The 16,191-nt window shown below is 34.8% G+C and overlaps 2 protein-coding genes and 1 pseudogene across 2 annotated transcripts; all 3 read right to left on the bottom strand.

Annotated features, from left to right (window-relative positions):
- Positions 1–220: 220 nt before the first annotated feature.
- On the bottom strand, positions 221–3,493 carry LOC120205465 (annotated as a pseudogene).
- A 1,122-nt stretch (positions 3,494–4,615) lies between these two features.
- On the bottom strand, positions 4,616–6,789 carry LOC120205463 (probable inorganic phosphate transporter 1-9). Its single transcript, XM_039205332.1, has 2 exons — positions 6,038–6,789; positions 4,616–5,468 (listed from the first exon to the last, which is right to left on the bottom strand). Exons 1-2 carry the CDS (start codon positions 6,751–6,753, stop codon positions 4,616–4,618), a joined length of 1,569 nt encoding a protein of 522 aa, XP_039061263.1. The 5' UTR covers positions 6,754–6,789.
- A 1,477-nt stretch (positions 6,790–8,266) lies between these two features.
- Positions 8,267–13,064, bottom strand: LOC120205469 (pyrophosphate--fructose 6-phosphate 1-phosphotransferase subunit alpha). The gene is made up of 19 exons (XM_039205334.1): positions 12,881–13,064; positions 12,396–12,568; positions 12,075–12,187; positions 11,735–11,809; positions 11,524–11,637; positions 11,384–11,451; positions 11,214–11,297; positions 10,906–10,959; positions 10,663–10,743; positions 10,478–10,571; positions 10,322–10,395; positions 10,089–10,199; positions 9,947–9,991; positions 9,804–9,860; positions 9,420–9,524; positions 9,220–9,336; positions 8,959–9,062; positions 8,714–8,879; positions 8,267–8,588 (listed from the first exon to the last, which is right to left on the bottom strand). The coding sequence occupies exons 1-19, from the start codon at positions 12,968–12,970 to the stop codon at positions 8,463–8,465; spliced, it is 1,851 nt and encodes a 616-aa protein (XP_039061265.1). The 5' UTR covers positions 12,971–13,064; the 3' UTR covers positions 8,267–8,462.
- Positions 13,065–16,191: the final 3,127 nt, after the last annotated feature.

Genomic DNA, 16,191 nt, shown 5'->3' with positions numbered 1-16,191 from the left:
ACTTGACAGGGTTTGCTTCAATATCTCTCTAAAATTTCAGTCAGGGAATTTTTTTTGTCTATTTATTCATTAAAAACTCTCAAACGCATAATTTTTTTAGAAATAGAAAATGAAAGGCTTGTTGTCGCATATTTCTATGTTAATCGATATCAAATAGAAAATTCACATCTATTGACGAGATAATTGGGATATCAAATAGAAAATACCAAAATTTTTAGTGTTATATTTCATCAATAAACTCAAGAAGATCGTCAACTTCTTGCCTCAGTGCTGAAAGTTTCTGTTGCTGCAAAGCCACCCGATTCTCAATATCACGGGCCCCAGACTTCTTCTCATAGCCGTCCACCACCGTAGGGTGCTTCACCATCACCTTTTCTAGTAATTCCCTCTCCTTAGCCACCAGCTCCTCCACCTACACATAAACATATATATCACTTGTACAAACAGCCCGTAAAGAGCAAACAAAAAAGTATAAATGTTATTGACATCCAGAGCAAACAGAAACTTCCTGTCATGCATAGTTACAGTAAGAACATTGTCGCATATCAAGGTTTAAAGTTTACCAAAACAAGATGTTGCAACAAATGACAATTCATAAACGTTAAAGGAAAAAAATCTTATATCAAATTGATCTAGAAAAGTTGAGCAACAACACCAAATGGTAAAAAGAGAGGTCAACCTTGGGTAATACTTGAGCGGCTGATGGAGAAGATTGCACGGTGGTCAGCAAAGGCTTCAATTCTTTGGACAACTCTTTTAACAAACCATCAGCTGCTTTTCGAGCAGCTTTACAAGCTTGAATGTCCCCGGTCCTATAAAGATCACGTAGTGATGCTTCCAGCTTATCATGTGTTGCCAAGCATCTACTTACTATATTCTGAACCTGCTGAATCGCTGCCTGAACCTGAAATTGCAGAGCAAAATCTTAAACCAATTCACTTGTACATGGTGATATGGGGTGAGCAAAGTAAATGGCATAACAACATCCTACTAACCTCTTCCCACTGCTATTTAGCCAAATAAGAAGCTGAGGATTTGGAGATTGATATGTCTGAGTGCATATAAACAATGCAAACAACAAAGAAGAAAAATCCTGAAATCAACATCAGTGGTTCCCTAAGCATCGATAGTTTTCTGAACCTATAATAGACCTGAAAGATAAACAAACAGAAAATCATTACATGTAGGGTTATTAAACCTAATGTCCAACATTCCGTATGGAGTGGAGGCCTTACACTAACATACTAGAAGCAGTGTGCTTGACATGACATTCAGACCAAAAATTGATAAAGAAAGAATACCTGGAAATATTGATTGTGCTCAGGCACAACATTAGTCTTTTTAAGCACAACTACTGGTTTACCATCAATATCCAAGTGGGAGATCTTGATCTGCATACAACCATAAACACATTATATATAAAAGATCGCCACCTTCAAACTCAAAGTTCAATACAAATGACCTTTTGTCATACCACATGCGGTCAAATAAATACAGAAATCTTAAGCCAGCTAATACCTCTTGTCACTGCTCCACATGAAAAGGAGCTGCTACAGATATGTCACTAGAACCCTCAGGCAAAACAACCTGTAATCAAAGTACCAGATTAAGGTAAGAGGCTGCCAAGAGAACAAATTTCCTATTATTCACCAAACTGCAATCATATCACACAAGCACATAGCTTAGTCCTACTGTCATAAGAATACAACAGCATAAGTTCCCATTTTAGTACTTGGTGACATGTCTTATTCGTAACAAGTATAACTACAAGTAATGTTATTGTGTCCTAATTTAGTACAAAGTGAAATAAGTAATTAAATACAAGATGTAGGCAAGGTTGGGAAGGAAGAGATAAAAACCTTCACAATGAGAGTATCAATAACCAACTCAACCATCGGGCTACTATAAGTGATATTAAGGAAGCGCTTCCCCTCTGAATCGTATAAAAAATCCTGAAGTGGCTAGCCATATCCAATGGTAAAAGCAGTTCTCCAGCCACCAAACATTGGGTACCTTGGTTCAATCAATAGTTCCGTCTGCAAAGACAACTGGTGCATCAATAAGAATAAAATACCAAATGATCGAATACTCTTTGAATCATACTCAGCAGTATAACCTTTTTGGAGTCACCCCGCAGATGAGATGTTGATATATTGCCAATTTCATCCCTATAATAGACAGAATGTGCCCTCGGTGGCAAATTTGCAACAAGATACCTAAAGGCAGACGCACCTCGAACATTGGGCCTGGCCTGGAAATCAAGCCTGTAGTGTCAAGCTAATAATTTAGAAGAAAAAAAACTTCGGACCTGGTGTGGTGCTCACCATAATCCACAAAAAGGAAAAAGTATGATGTAACCTGGAAAATTCACCCTTGCTTTAGGCACCACCATGGATAAGCTAGTAATGCTCGGTGACCTGCACATTACCCCAAAGGGAAATTTCTACCTCTCTCACCAATTCCTGAGCAACAGCAAACGGTTGATTGCTTTCAAAATGAAATGCTATGGGTGAGTACGAGATCGCAGGGAGATTCTCATAAGGACCATATTTGATTTCTGAACCATTAATCTTTGTATTCTCCAGTTTTGTATAGGATTCAATTCTAGAATCAGGCAATTTAACAGTTAGAGACTGAGCCTTGACAGCATAAGGAGATAGATAGTATGCACTATCCTGGTATACTACAAGCTGAATATCAGCCTGAGTGATTTGCTCAGGAACCGGTCGCAAGGCATGGGTAAATACAGCCAAGACATCAAAAGTAAAGCAATCACCCTCAACTAATCCCTTGGGCAATGATGCTGAATAGAATCTTAAAGCAGGAGGCATGCCTTTTGGGTTGACAACCTCAACAGGGAAAGCAACAACAGGGTTTTTGGCTTTCCCTTTCCCTTCATGTGGGGTAGCCATCAAATATGACATGTGTTTGGCTTGTTGCTCAGGAAAAGCCAGCAAAACCTCGGACGCCGTCTTGGGACCTGCATTCTCCACCTAGAAAACCTATATAACAGAAGATGTAACAACCCAAACAAAAAGAGATAGTAATAAAGTTGAAAGCATTAGCAACTTGAAAGAAAAAAGAATTTACTGAAGCACCTTTAAAGTTGAAGAGATCCGAACAACTTAAGATGTCAAATATATCTGCAACACAAAAAGGAACGCTGTTAACAAAACAAAAAAAAATTACAGCTTGCAGCGATCAAAGATATGCAATTACAGAAGCAGTTCCAATCAACCCAAGAAATGAAGTTTCAGGTGGATAAAATCCTCAAACAGACAAGAAGCAGTGAACCAATAATAGAAATGAACTAGTAAGGAGTAATAGTAATGATATTAAACCCTAGAAAGCTTGAAAAAAAAAATGAATGAAGAAGGTGAAAACTTACGCGTCGATCTACTTTTGAAAGGATCAGATTGGAAAATGCGGGTGATGCCAAAATTGCGATGGCAAACACAAAGAAGTAGAACGTCTGAAAAACCTCTACTGCGATTCACGCGTGATTGACACTCTTGTGTTTGGAAATTGGAACTGTTGGGAGAAGGTTGTCAACTGGGTCAGGTTCTGTCAAAAGAAGTCTCAAATTGGGCACTCAATGAGTAGACGCTGAATCGCAAAGACAGGCCAATGCATGGCTGGGCTAACCCCAAAACTGCAAACGTTCATTTGACGCTTTCGACATGAAAAAAATAAAGTTATTACTGATTAAGATTTATGTTTGAAAAAATTGACATGAAGTCAAAATTAAATGAGTCTAATTTATGTCTAGATTGCATTTAGATGGAAAGTGGCAATCTATAGATTACAGAAAAATAATTTGTTGAAGACAATAATAATCTTTAGCTTAGAGAAAGAGTACGAAGAAGAAGAAGAAAATCGAATCCCTCTTTTTGTTTTGATTGAGGAAATTCATAATGATCCTTAATGTTGTTAAGAAATAAGTTACAGTATCGATGTGTGGTTATGCAACAAAAAAACATTACGTGGTTGGAAAATTTTGTCAACTGAACTAGGTGTTTCCTCTGTTGATAATCCAAGAATTTGAATTTGGTGGGTGCTATAATATAAGTGTAGTTGTTATTTTAACGAAAACCGTATTACATTCAAAAATTAAGCATGAGCTTTTTAATTTTTCGTTTTTATAACACTATGATTTATTAATTGATTAATCTGAATTATATAATGCACAAGTCTAATATGAGAGTGACTATCTCAATTCAGTTTACTCTATTTACAAATGTCACGATAAAAATCTCTAACCTTACTTAAATGATATAATGTCTCATCCCATTAAACCAAGTTGTTGTTGGTTTCAGTTTTTCTTAATTACGTGTTTTATTAGATATAGAGAAACAAACTACTTACCATTTTTTTAATTAGTCTAAGATGATTACAAAGTAATATTTGTTCATAACTTTTTAATATATTAACGCTAATACACCTTACAAACATAATTGCTTGAAGTAACAACCTTTAAAAACAACATTTCATTTTACAACGAAAGCCAATCAGTAGATTCCAATTATGTACTATTTCAACAAATGTAAATCAATAACCAACGTAGAACTCATACAAAATACTCGTTTTGGTAACTACATATATGCACCAGTAGCCACTATGTATGGCGTAAAAAATCATCTTCATTTATTTCATTTTCCTCGAGTGACCTTCCCATGGTTTCCCGTGTAAAGAAAAATGTCACCACCAATCCAACAAGACACACCACACCCAACATTACTAATGCCACTGTCATTCTCACGGGGTTCGGCTTCCCAGAGATGTCTTCTTCATTCCTCGAAGCCCATACGAAACCAACCGTCCCAATGATCGCACCGATCTTCCCCACGGCCCCTGCAATCCCGTGACACGTCGATCGAAATCTCGCCGGAAATGATTCAGCCGGGACTATAAAAGTGGTGGTGTTGGGTCCAAAATTGGCAAAGAAGAAACTGAGGCCGTAAAGGACCATAAATCCCTTCCCTATGTTATCACTCCAGTAGTCTTTGTAGGGTATACCAATGGCGAAGTAAACCATTGCCATGAACAAGAAGCCTAACATTTGAATTCTGACTCTTCCAATTCGATCGATTAAATAGACTGTAACCCAATAACCAGGAATGGTAGAGCAGATTGCAAGAATTGCTTGGAAACGAGCAACTTTAAAAGCCAGCTGATAGCCATTCACATCATTGTTGTCCTTTACGAAGCGATGATATATCTGAGATTGAAGGAGGTTGCTACTGTAAAAGACGACGTCGACGAGAAACCATGACGCGGAACAAGAGAAGAGATCAACGCCATGACGACGGAGGAAGCGTTTCGAAAGAAGAGGATAGGATGGATGAGTTGCAGGCTGATCAGATGGCGAATAAGGGGAGTCTTCAGCAATTTGACTCATTGGAACGTCTAATACTTTCTCCATGTCCTTGGCTGCTTGTAGCACATTGTGTTCAACCAGAGCCGTGTATCTAGCAATTGATCAAACCGCTTACGTAAAATTTGGGAGCAAGTGATTCCCATCCTCCAAGTAGTGGTGACATCATTCTAAATTAATTAGAGGGTAAAGTATACAAATGGTACATTGACTATAAGATACTATTTTGTTAAGTATCTTAATATTGAAAGTTGTAAAATGATCTCCTAACTATAAGATGTTATTTTGTTAAGTTCCCCGACTATTAAAATTTACAAACTAGTCATCTTACTATCTATATGTTCCAAATTCGTCATTTTTCATTAAAAAATTGACGACTGTCTGAGTTGGATGTTAACATACTCACTGAGATATAATAAAATTTGATCTCATAATCGTTAGAACTGTATTTTATGGATTGAGTCTTTGTTTATATTATGTCATCGAACCAATACTTGAAACATTATGTCTTTGATCTAGTGTTTGGAAGCAATAATGGTGCCAGTAGACATCATTAAAATATAATTTTATTATATCTTAGTAGATTAACATCTAACGACAACCGTTAATTTTTTAAAGGTTATATGTACTTTACCCTCGATTAAAAAATTTACAGTAAATTACCTGGCAGTCTCGGGCATCATCATACGCCAATAATACGTCATGGCAGCGGGAATTGCACCCATAATCAGAATGAGCCGCCACACGATATCAGCTTCCTCCGGGGTTTCACCCTTCTCCACATTCGACGATACCTCAAATATCTTGCAAAGCGCCATTGTCACTATGGAGCTGGCCAATATCCCAAACCCCTGCATGGAGAACACCGCCGCTATAAAGGCGCCGCGTGTCTTTTTATTAGCGAACTCCGCCATGATGGTTGCCGACAACGGGTAGTCTCCTCCTATCCCTACTCCCAGCAAGAACCTGAAGAACCCCAGACTCACCAACACGCAGTTCCTGGTCTTGCATATAGAGAAGCCGCTAGCTATGGAGCCAAGAACCATCATGCCCAATGACAGTCCGTACACGCTGCGCCTTCCTCTCCGATCGCCGAGCCTCCCGAGCACCAGTTGTCCGATGGCGGTGCCAAGAAGAGCTATGGAGACCAGGGTGGACTCGACGGCGGTTGGGGTAGTTTCATGTTGTTTCAACAGGGGCATCGAGCACTTGTCTAAGGTATGATCGTAGTATATTCGTCCTACAAGCTTGACGATGGGAGGAATGCAAAAGAGGTCATAGGCGTCGGTGAAGAGACCCATGCCGGCGATTATGATCGCTTTGAAGTGGTACCACTGGATCTTTGCTGCATCGAGGGCGAACAGTACTTTCAACGCCATCCCTGTTTGTTTGCTAATGCTAAAGATGATGAACCACGCAAGCCGGCATGGTCCTATCTATATACACACAAATATATATATAGGATGTGATTTGCTTGGTAGTTTGTGGAGGAAGAAACAGAAATGACGAGGAAGCGTTGATGTGATGTGATCCAAGCCAACCAGCTTAGGGGTACACTTTGACTAGGTTCCTCCTGAGATATTCATGTAATGAATTGATTCTTGACAAGATGCGAATCAGTTAAAAGTCTTTGGACTTTTCGCCTTACTTTAATACTTTAAAATATTTTCAATAGATCCTTGAAATAAAAAAATTATTATATAGATTCGGTTCATTATGTCATTTATATTTTAGTCTATAAAATTCATCAATCTCAAAATAATTTTTAAATAATATACACTCTTTATTTATATGTAAGGAAAATGTAAAAATTTACTTTAAAAACAAAAATAAAATAGATGAATTTTATATTTTTCTTGACGGAGCTCACAAATAAGATAGTAAATCAAAGTCCATTTAATAACTTTTCCTTAGAATCTTGCTACGCCATTCATGGATATAAATACGGAATATTCTAGGGAATGCCCCTTAAGTAATGTTTTTCAAAGCTTCTTTCTTAGGATAAACTATATACTCGATTATGTTGATCATCTTCGAAAATTTAATATTAGTGTAGGGTAACCATTGCCCAAGCCGTTTACATTTTTTTTCATTTTTATTAACGGGTGGCAACATCAATTTTGGTATTGATAAACGAATGTAGTATTTATTATTTTTCTTTTATTTTTTATATTACATCTTTATTTTTAGTTTATTTTATGACACGTTTTTCTCTATTTTATGGTACGGTTTCGATCTTTTTTATTGGTCTTTTGTTGTTCTCTTCGTTTAATTTTCTCAAGATTGAATTTGAAATCACCTCGATAATCAAACGTTTATTTGTTATTATTTTGATTTGCCATGCTTTAGACTCTCGGATTATATTTAGATACGTAGTTTATGTTCAAAGATAGTTATATCACAAAACTTGATTTTGATTTACCATTATTGGTGATATTTTAGTAATTTAATCCTCTATTATAATTTATTTGTTGATGCAATCAGATATATTTGTATCTATATTTTATTCGAGTTTTTGGATAAATTTTTAACTTTTTCGTTATTAGTTTCTTGTCGATGCCTATAGAAAATGTTCTAATTATGTATTTAGTTTATGTTACTATTTCCTTCGTTATAATTATGCATTTTTCCTATTTGCATAAAAAATATAAATGTGAGGTAATTAGTATAATGATAAGAAGTATGGTATACACGTAACAATATGCTAGTGTTCAACATACATAGTATCAAATGGGACTTCAATGAAGATAAATATTGGAAGATAATTCGTAACTTAATATTTTACAAGGGATTTTGTGAATTTTATCTCACTATTTATCCTGTAATATATCTTATATAATCGTCAATTATTCTAGAAATTTATTCTATATTTGAAGGTCCATTAGCCGACACTTGTGATTATTAATATATTATCTCTTCTCAGAAAACAATAAAATGTCTTCCATCCCGAAAACAAGAAATCAGGGGCAACTCAAAATCAGTTTCTCACAAAAAGAAATAAGAGAAAAAGGTTCAGCCCTAAAGTTGAGGATAATTAAGAAAAAAGGGAGCACAAGCACAATAACCGGTTCGTTCGCAGGTGGTTGTATCACAGGGTTTGTGCGCCAGTTGAAGATGAAGACATCACAGAGAGAACCTCAGTCACAGATGCCATTACACTTAAAGCTGCTTTCAGAACTTCCTGTGAACACCCTGGCTTCACAATGGTACGGACCTGAAAAATATGTCATTGGCATATGGTGATGTATTAGAAAGATCCTACCATAGCAATTGCAGTTGCATGGAAGAAATTCGAAACCAGAACCAAAAATTACGAAAAAGCAACGGAAAGCTTCGCACCTTATCAAGATATTCCTGTAGTTTCTTGATGCGGCCCATGTAATCCTGGTCTTCAACACATAGTGTTACCGCTTTAGCATCAGCACCTGGACCATCAAACTGAAGGGGTCCTGGATTTCTGTAGATATCATCCAGCAAAAACCTTGTTGCATTTTGTCTCAGCAGCCTGCAATTACAGGCTTACACATTAGAATGAGTTCTTATAAATCTAGAAACAACGATGCTTCACTTAAACCAACACCTACTCGTATGCTTTGCCTTTCAAATCCACGGTGGCTGGATGAATAGCAGGTTTTCCGATTGCCAAAGAATTGGGATTTTGGGACCAGCGCTTCACGGTCATCATTGCCTATGATTTAGCAAATAAAATACAATCAAAATCGGACCTTATCAAGGGAATAAAGTGTAGATCAGAGGAAGGGTGCTCCCAGCAAGCGAAATGAAATGATGGTTAGAACTTGTCAAACCATATCATGCATTATACTAGAAAAAATAAAAAACTCAACTGTAATAGGTGCAGCACCACAACGCCACTTGTTCACTGGATTCTTTAGGTTAGTTATAGTAGCCATGTAACCATTTAAACCAGCTGCAAGTATATGATAACAGACATGTCCAAGAACCTGCGAAAATGCATCATTATTAATAAAGGGAGAATATTAAAACAAGGCGAAGGAAACATAACCAAGCTTTATTGATAGCTTACGTAGGCGTAGTCACAGTCAAACTTGGATGGTAAGGATCCACGAGCCTGATAACCAAAGAAGTGGCAGATGGCATTAAATTTTTTACCCTTGTAAGTACCTGCTTTCTGCCCACCACAACAGAGAAACAAGTGAGTAAAGAATCATAGTCTGAAACCCACTAAGGTTACCAGTTAAGTAGACATGATTCGAGGGGATACTACTACAACATTCCAGTAAATGTCGAGAGAAAGGCAGAAGAACTTGTTATATGGAAAGTGTTTTCCGGGGAAAAAGTTAGGTTGACAGAAAGGCATAAATAACTCATTTAATGATTTTAAAAGTTTTGTCAGTGTCAACAAGAAAGTATCAAAGAGGTAGATAACAAAAGGGGAATATTTCCCTACCAAACGCTTATTTATTTCATTCTCTACAAGGTGTGCCAATAGTTTCTCTGTCTCAATCTGGAAGAGAAGGCAGAACAGGTATTAGAAAAGATTTGATGGAGTATGTTCCTAATAAGAAAGTAATTATATCTCAAGCTAGTTACCTGTGACAACTGTGCAGAATCATCTGATTCAGGATGGAGGAGAAGCTGTGACATTGAACATGACACTCATTAAACTCACGAATTGGTCCATCATGTGCACATATCTTTAATTATTAATAAGTATAGAAATTAGAAACAGAACCTGTTTCCTTATGAAAGGTGGCAAAAATTCAAACAAAGCAGATGCCCAAGGTGACAGTTGGGAATAAATTTTATCAGCAGATACATTTTGCCTGAGCAAACTGTGAATTTCCTGCAGTAAATCTCATCAACACACAGGTTAATGTCACATCGAAGTATCAAAAAACCTCTTTCCTTGAGAGCAAGAGGGATGTGAAGCGCATTAGAGACTAGTTACTATTTAACATTAGTTACCTTCAACAGTGCATACACTTCAGGAATGCTCTCAATAAGCCCTTCAGGCAGAAGGATGACACCATGGTTCTTATCTGGTTCGAACACACAAGGTCAGGAAAAAATAATTTTTTTGACAACTAAGCTCTTTCTGTTATTAAATAAAGCAACTCGAACCTTGCTCAGCCCTAGCTTGAACTGCATCACAAATTTGTGTTGATATGTCAAAAAGGGTAAGCTTTGATGCAGCCACCTCTTCACCCAGAATTACCTGTTAAAATATATCAAATGTTATGTGAAAAATAGACATTTTCTGTAGCATATGTAACTAAAACAAATATAATTAGTAAGCAAAAACTGACCATATTTGGATGAGATTGGAGGGTGCATTCCAGGGCAACATGTGATGCCTTCCTTCCCATAAGACGGATAAAATAATAATACTAAAAAAGAAAAGCAGCTTGGGTAAGAAAACAGAAAGCAATAACTACACTCGTCTACTGCTCTTACTGGCTTCCTTCATGACTTCAATAAACATCATGCAACCAGAGATTGATGTGACCACTCAACAAGGAGATGGTATCTTGTGATGTAAAAAACATTACCTTCTCTGCAGAGAGAGCATCAGTGCAGACATTACTGATAAGTTGGGAATTGACCTGCATGCAATGCAACGTAAAGAGAATTGCATTTCAAACTTAAAAGTTTGCAAGTATAATCTTTAAGAATTAGGTCATCCCTTTGATATATTATGTTTTACTTTCTGCAAGTTCACTTTTAAATTGTTTTTGTTTGAGCATGAGACCAATTCCACCAGAAAGTTAATAACACTGAAGCTGCTCGATATTTGTTTTCCTGAATTTCTTTTTAACTACAACTACAATGTAAAGTCCAAAATGTTTAAGATCGATACCTTGCATATTGTATCAAAACCAACATTAGCTTCAACAAACTGATTCTTGAGGTCTCCATTCAGTGTAACAGGAACACCAACCACCTGAAAACATGAGAAACGTCCAACTGAATTAGAGATAGAAGCACCAAAAAGTTGTTACAGTATAGAGATCCTGTCATGGAAGTTACCTTTGTTGGACATTTGGCTTCAACAAATGTTTCAGCAAGTTGAGCGGCATCAGCGTTTGATGTCACACCTACAAGCCAAACAAAACTCTTAGTAACTTCTAGTTATCATATTGTTTCGTAAACCTTAACAATTAATTCACCTCCAATAATTACAAGGCCATCTAACTTCAAATCATTGCAGGCAGCTAGTGCAGCCTGAACTTGTTCAGTTGTTCTAATTTGATCTTGAGTTCGTCCCAACAGATCATAACCACCTTCTCAAGCAAAAACATATAGAAGCGTGTTAGATTATAGAACCATAAGAAATCAAAGCTGTTTCTTTACATAAGATTGCCTCGTGAAAGAAACTACCTTGATTTTTGTAGGTTGAAAGAGTGTCGTCAGTGATCTCTAGAGTTTTTTGCGCAAATAAACCTTGAGTACCACCTGTTAGCGGGAGCAGTAAGAGAATCACCCGTCATGTAGAGAATAGCAAGTAAAAACATTCAATAGTATTGCAGTGGAATACAAGTAAAATAAAATTAAACCAGGCAAATCACAACATGCTCAACATACGTATATCTATTTTTATACATGTAGGTGTATATGGTGTGTTTATAATCATGTATGTGTTTTGCGCTTGTGCACTTGAATAATTGTATCGTGTGTGTATAGTGGAATTGACTGTATAGCATCATCTGAATTAGCTTACCCAAAAATCCCAGCAAAGTGCTATTCGGGTTGTGGATTTTGAGAGCTTTATGGAGTCCCCATATGACATTATGCCCACCAGGGGATTGTCTCCCACAAAAGACAAGTCCTACCCTGTTATGCGAGAATTTCTGGTAATTAAACAAATAAAAAGACATTTGTGTGCATAAACACATTCATGCAGCAGCATACAACCATGAATTAAAGCCAACAATTCCACAGAAGGGTCAAAGGATGAAGGGTGCAACAAGTAGAAGCAACTATTTTCTTAAAAAACGACCCTAAAAAGGGGGGACATCAAGAAGTGTGATATAACAAGCACCTAATAGCTGCATGCTCAGTTATAATCTGAGCATCAGGTACTTTGGCAGTCGGCCTAAAGAAGTGAGCCAAGGGCTTGCCAAAAGTGTGTGGAAAAGCACGGGCAATGGTATGAGCATCAGCTGGGTCTAGAGATGTAGTGGTATCTCCAAACTCAACCCTGACAGTAGTTCCCTGAAGCACGAAATGAATCGTTAGTAACAAAAACTTATACAGCGAATAACTTAACTATCTCGTGCAGTCCACAGTGGCCAAATGACCGGTCAAATCTAATAAGTGCACATGCAGAAGCAAAAAATTAGAAAGAAAGAAAAAAAAACAGATGAGATACATGAATCATAGATATTTTGAGCTAGAACATGATAGATCTAACAAAAGCCAAAAAAAAAACAGAATCAAAAAAAGCAAAAAAGAGAAAAATCCAAGATTGCGAATAACAAAACACGAGATGCAGATGCAGAAAGTAAAGAGAAATAAGGGAGAGACCTCAAGGCAAGGAGGGAGCTGCGGCTGATATAGAGATCGGAGTTTCTGGAGATCGGAAAGTTCTCTGGGAATGCCGTAATCAGAGTCCATCTCTCTGCTTTTGTTTTTTTCTCTTGTTTGTTAATCTGAATTTAAAATGGTAGAACAGTAATTGATGTTGGTTGGTGCGGCGGAGTGTGTAGTTGGAAGTGAGAAATGGATTTATATAGGGTAAAGTATAAAAATGGTTCCTGATTATAGAGTATTTTTTTATTGAGTCTTTAGACTATTAAAAATTATAAAATGATATTTTTATTATATAATGTTACTTTGTTAAGTCATTCAACTATTAAAAGTTTACCGGACGATTCATATTTTTTAAACTCGTCCTTTTTTTAATAAAATTGACGGTTGTATGAGCTGGATATTAACCTAATGACTGAGATATGATACTTGTTTGAGATTTCAGGATCATATTTTAGCATATCTCAGTCATCAAATTAATATCAAGCTATTGTTGTCATTTTTTTAAAAGAAAATGACGAGTTTGAAACATATGAATAATCGGGTGACTACTTGTAACTTTTAATAATCGAGGACTAAATAAAGTAAGACTCTATTATTGGAGGACTATTTTATAAATTTTAATAATTAGAGAATTTAATAAAACAACATTATGAACCATGTGTACTTTACCCATTTATATATATAATATATTTGAGAACTGAGACTGCAGTTGTGGGCGATACAACCAAACCAACGTCTTTACTTTTTGTTTCTTTTGCCCTGTGTTAATTCAACTCAAATATTTCCCCTTACTTGTTTCTATTATTACGTTACTGCCACCGCTTTTCTTTGCCTAATTACTGAAGATAGCATAGTAAATATCAAATTATATTACAAGGTAGAGTAGACGTTTAGTACATTAACTAACACTTTTGATTTGTTGTAATTATTTAATTATTTTTTAAAATTATATTTAATGTTAAATTTTAATTTTATTTTAGTCACTCGTTGTTAAAAAATAACATAATTGTTGATATGATATTTTTATTTTTTTAATGATGACATAATATTACTTTATGACACTTTAGAATCATCATTAATTTTTTTAACATTGTTTGACTAAAATGAAACAAAAATATAAAGTTAGATACAATTTTAAAATAAAAAAAATTGAGTGATCAAAATGGAAAAAAATGATAGTTGAGGTACACAACTTGTAGTTTAATACATGATAAATTAGGGAAATTATGTGTTTTATTTTAAAAAATTAAATTATTTTTTAGTATTAGTTTAATCTTTAAGACTATAGACTTATTTCTAGTTGGATAAACCGTTGAATGATTCAATCAATTAAAGTTTAATGTTTTTAATGATCTAGTTTTTTTTTTCTAGTTTTTAAAATGTACTTGATAATTTAAAATGAAAATATTTTAATTAAGTTTTCTTATGAAAAAATGTTAAAAATATTATAAGTATTTAAATACCTACTATTACTTAATAGATAATGTATTTAGTATTTTTTTTATTTATTTTAAATATATATTTTTAAAATTGTATACTTATCAGATAATTTAAATGTATATAATACTTAATGTTAAGCAAAATACCATATATATTTTAAAACTAAAATTAAAATTATTCAATGTTTGATTTTTCAAATTTCAAAAATTTTAATTTATCAAATAACATTTTGTTTTAAGGATTATTTTTCGAACTTATTAATTTTTTAAATAAATGGTTTTTTACTTTATTTCTCGATTTTTAAGGTACTTATGAAGTGGGTGTCATAAGCAGAGACGAACACATAATTTTATGCTACAGAGCTAACTTATAAAATTTTAGAAGAGATGAACTTAAAATTTTTTAGGGGAAACACAAATTATCAATAGAAAATACACATAAAAATCTAAAATATATAAGAATTTAAAAATATAAAAATGCACATAAAAACAAATTATCAAATGTTATGATCATTTTTACCCTAAACGAAACGTTAGGGCCAAAATGCTCTAAAAATAAAATAGGGCCAAAATGACTTTTGATCAACGTTGGGGGGCTAATTTTGGTATTATGCCTAAAATTATCATATAAAAACATAAATGCCAATTTGTATGAAAAAGTCCCAATACTTTTTTTTATACAAGTTACCCAATACTTTAAATGTTTATTATTTAAAAAGTTACCCAATACTTTAAATGTTTATTATTTATTTTTTAAAAATAGGGCGGATAAAATAAAATTATTATGCAACTTAAACATTTTAAACACGAAATCTAAAAAGAAAATAAAAATTGACGATGTCATCTGAAAATTATTTAACTAATTAATTAATTAGCTGAGAAATTGGAATATGCTAAAATGGTAACGTGGTATATTCTTTTTAACCCCAAAAATAAAAAGGGTATTATTGTAAATACACGGGAGCACACTGGTTCATTTATCATTCACCAAACATCAATACTACTGCCTCTGATGCTATTCTGAATCTCGTCTTCTACCTAACGATCTTCTGCCAAATGCCACTTGTTCAATTGTCTTTCTTTTCATTTTTTAAAAGTTTATTTATTTCATTAAAAACTGATTTTGATAAATATTTTTTACAAAAACCATACCTTCTTGAATAGAGTCAGTTTCATCTTTGATTGGGATCCTATGGTTAAGGCTTTTTTCTTTATGAAACGGATTTAACCATCTCTAACTAAATATCTAAATGAACTTGGTCTTTCCCTTGGACCGATTCATCTCAATTGCAGAGCCCTTTTTAAGAACTCAGGGATTTGTTGAACCTGTTGCATCTTTAATATGAAACTGCAGTCATTAAGGAAACAATGATAATATTTGCTATGAATTGTAGGCCAAGTCTTTTCAAACAGAAGCTGATAAAGACCTTTTCACATGAAGTGGTTTTTCTTACATCTGGAAGACGAATGACTTATCCGTGTTCATCGCTGTTGTATGTAACACTTGCAGATGAGTTCCTTCTCTTATAATCTGTAATCAGTTTTATTGTTTTCTTACCACTTGACAAAAAGTTTTTGTACAAACATGCATTATCTTATTTGCCATTTGTTGACCTCTTTGGTTAGTTTAGCCCAGCCTTTTCAAGGCACATGATATGCACTAGAGAGTTTGACGTAATCCGGTAAAAAATCACCATTTGACCATGGAACGTGGGTGGTAAAAAATATTATTTTGATGACTTGAAAGATAGTGGTCAAAACAATTTTTTAAATCACTCACTCGAATGGAAAGGCAAATGGTATTGAAAGCAGAAATATAATCACTTAAATAGATTGTCATTTTGCCGAGGATCAAAACTGTTTTCT

The sequence above is a fragment of the Hibiscus syriacus genome, unplaced genomic scaffold (genome assembly GCF_006381635.1).
Source record: "Hibiscus syriacus cultivar Baekdansim isolate YM2019G1 unplaced genomic scaffold, ASM638163v2 tig00012484_pilon, whole genome shotgun sequence".
Classification (NCBI taxonomy): Eukaryota; Viridiplantae; Streptophyta; class Magnoliopsida; order Malvales; family Malvaceae; genus Hibiscus; species Hibiscus syriacus.
This window is presented reverse-complemented; position numbering and strand designations above follow the sequence as displayed.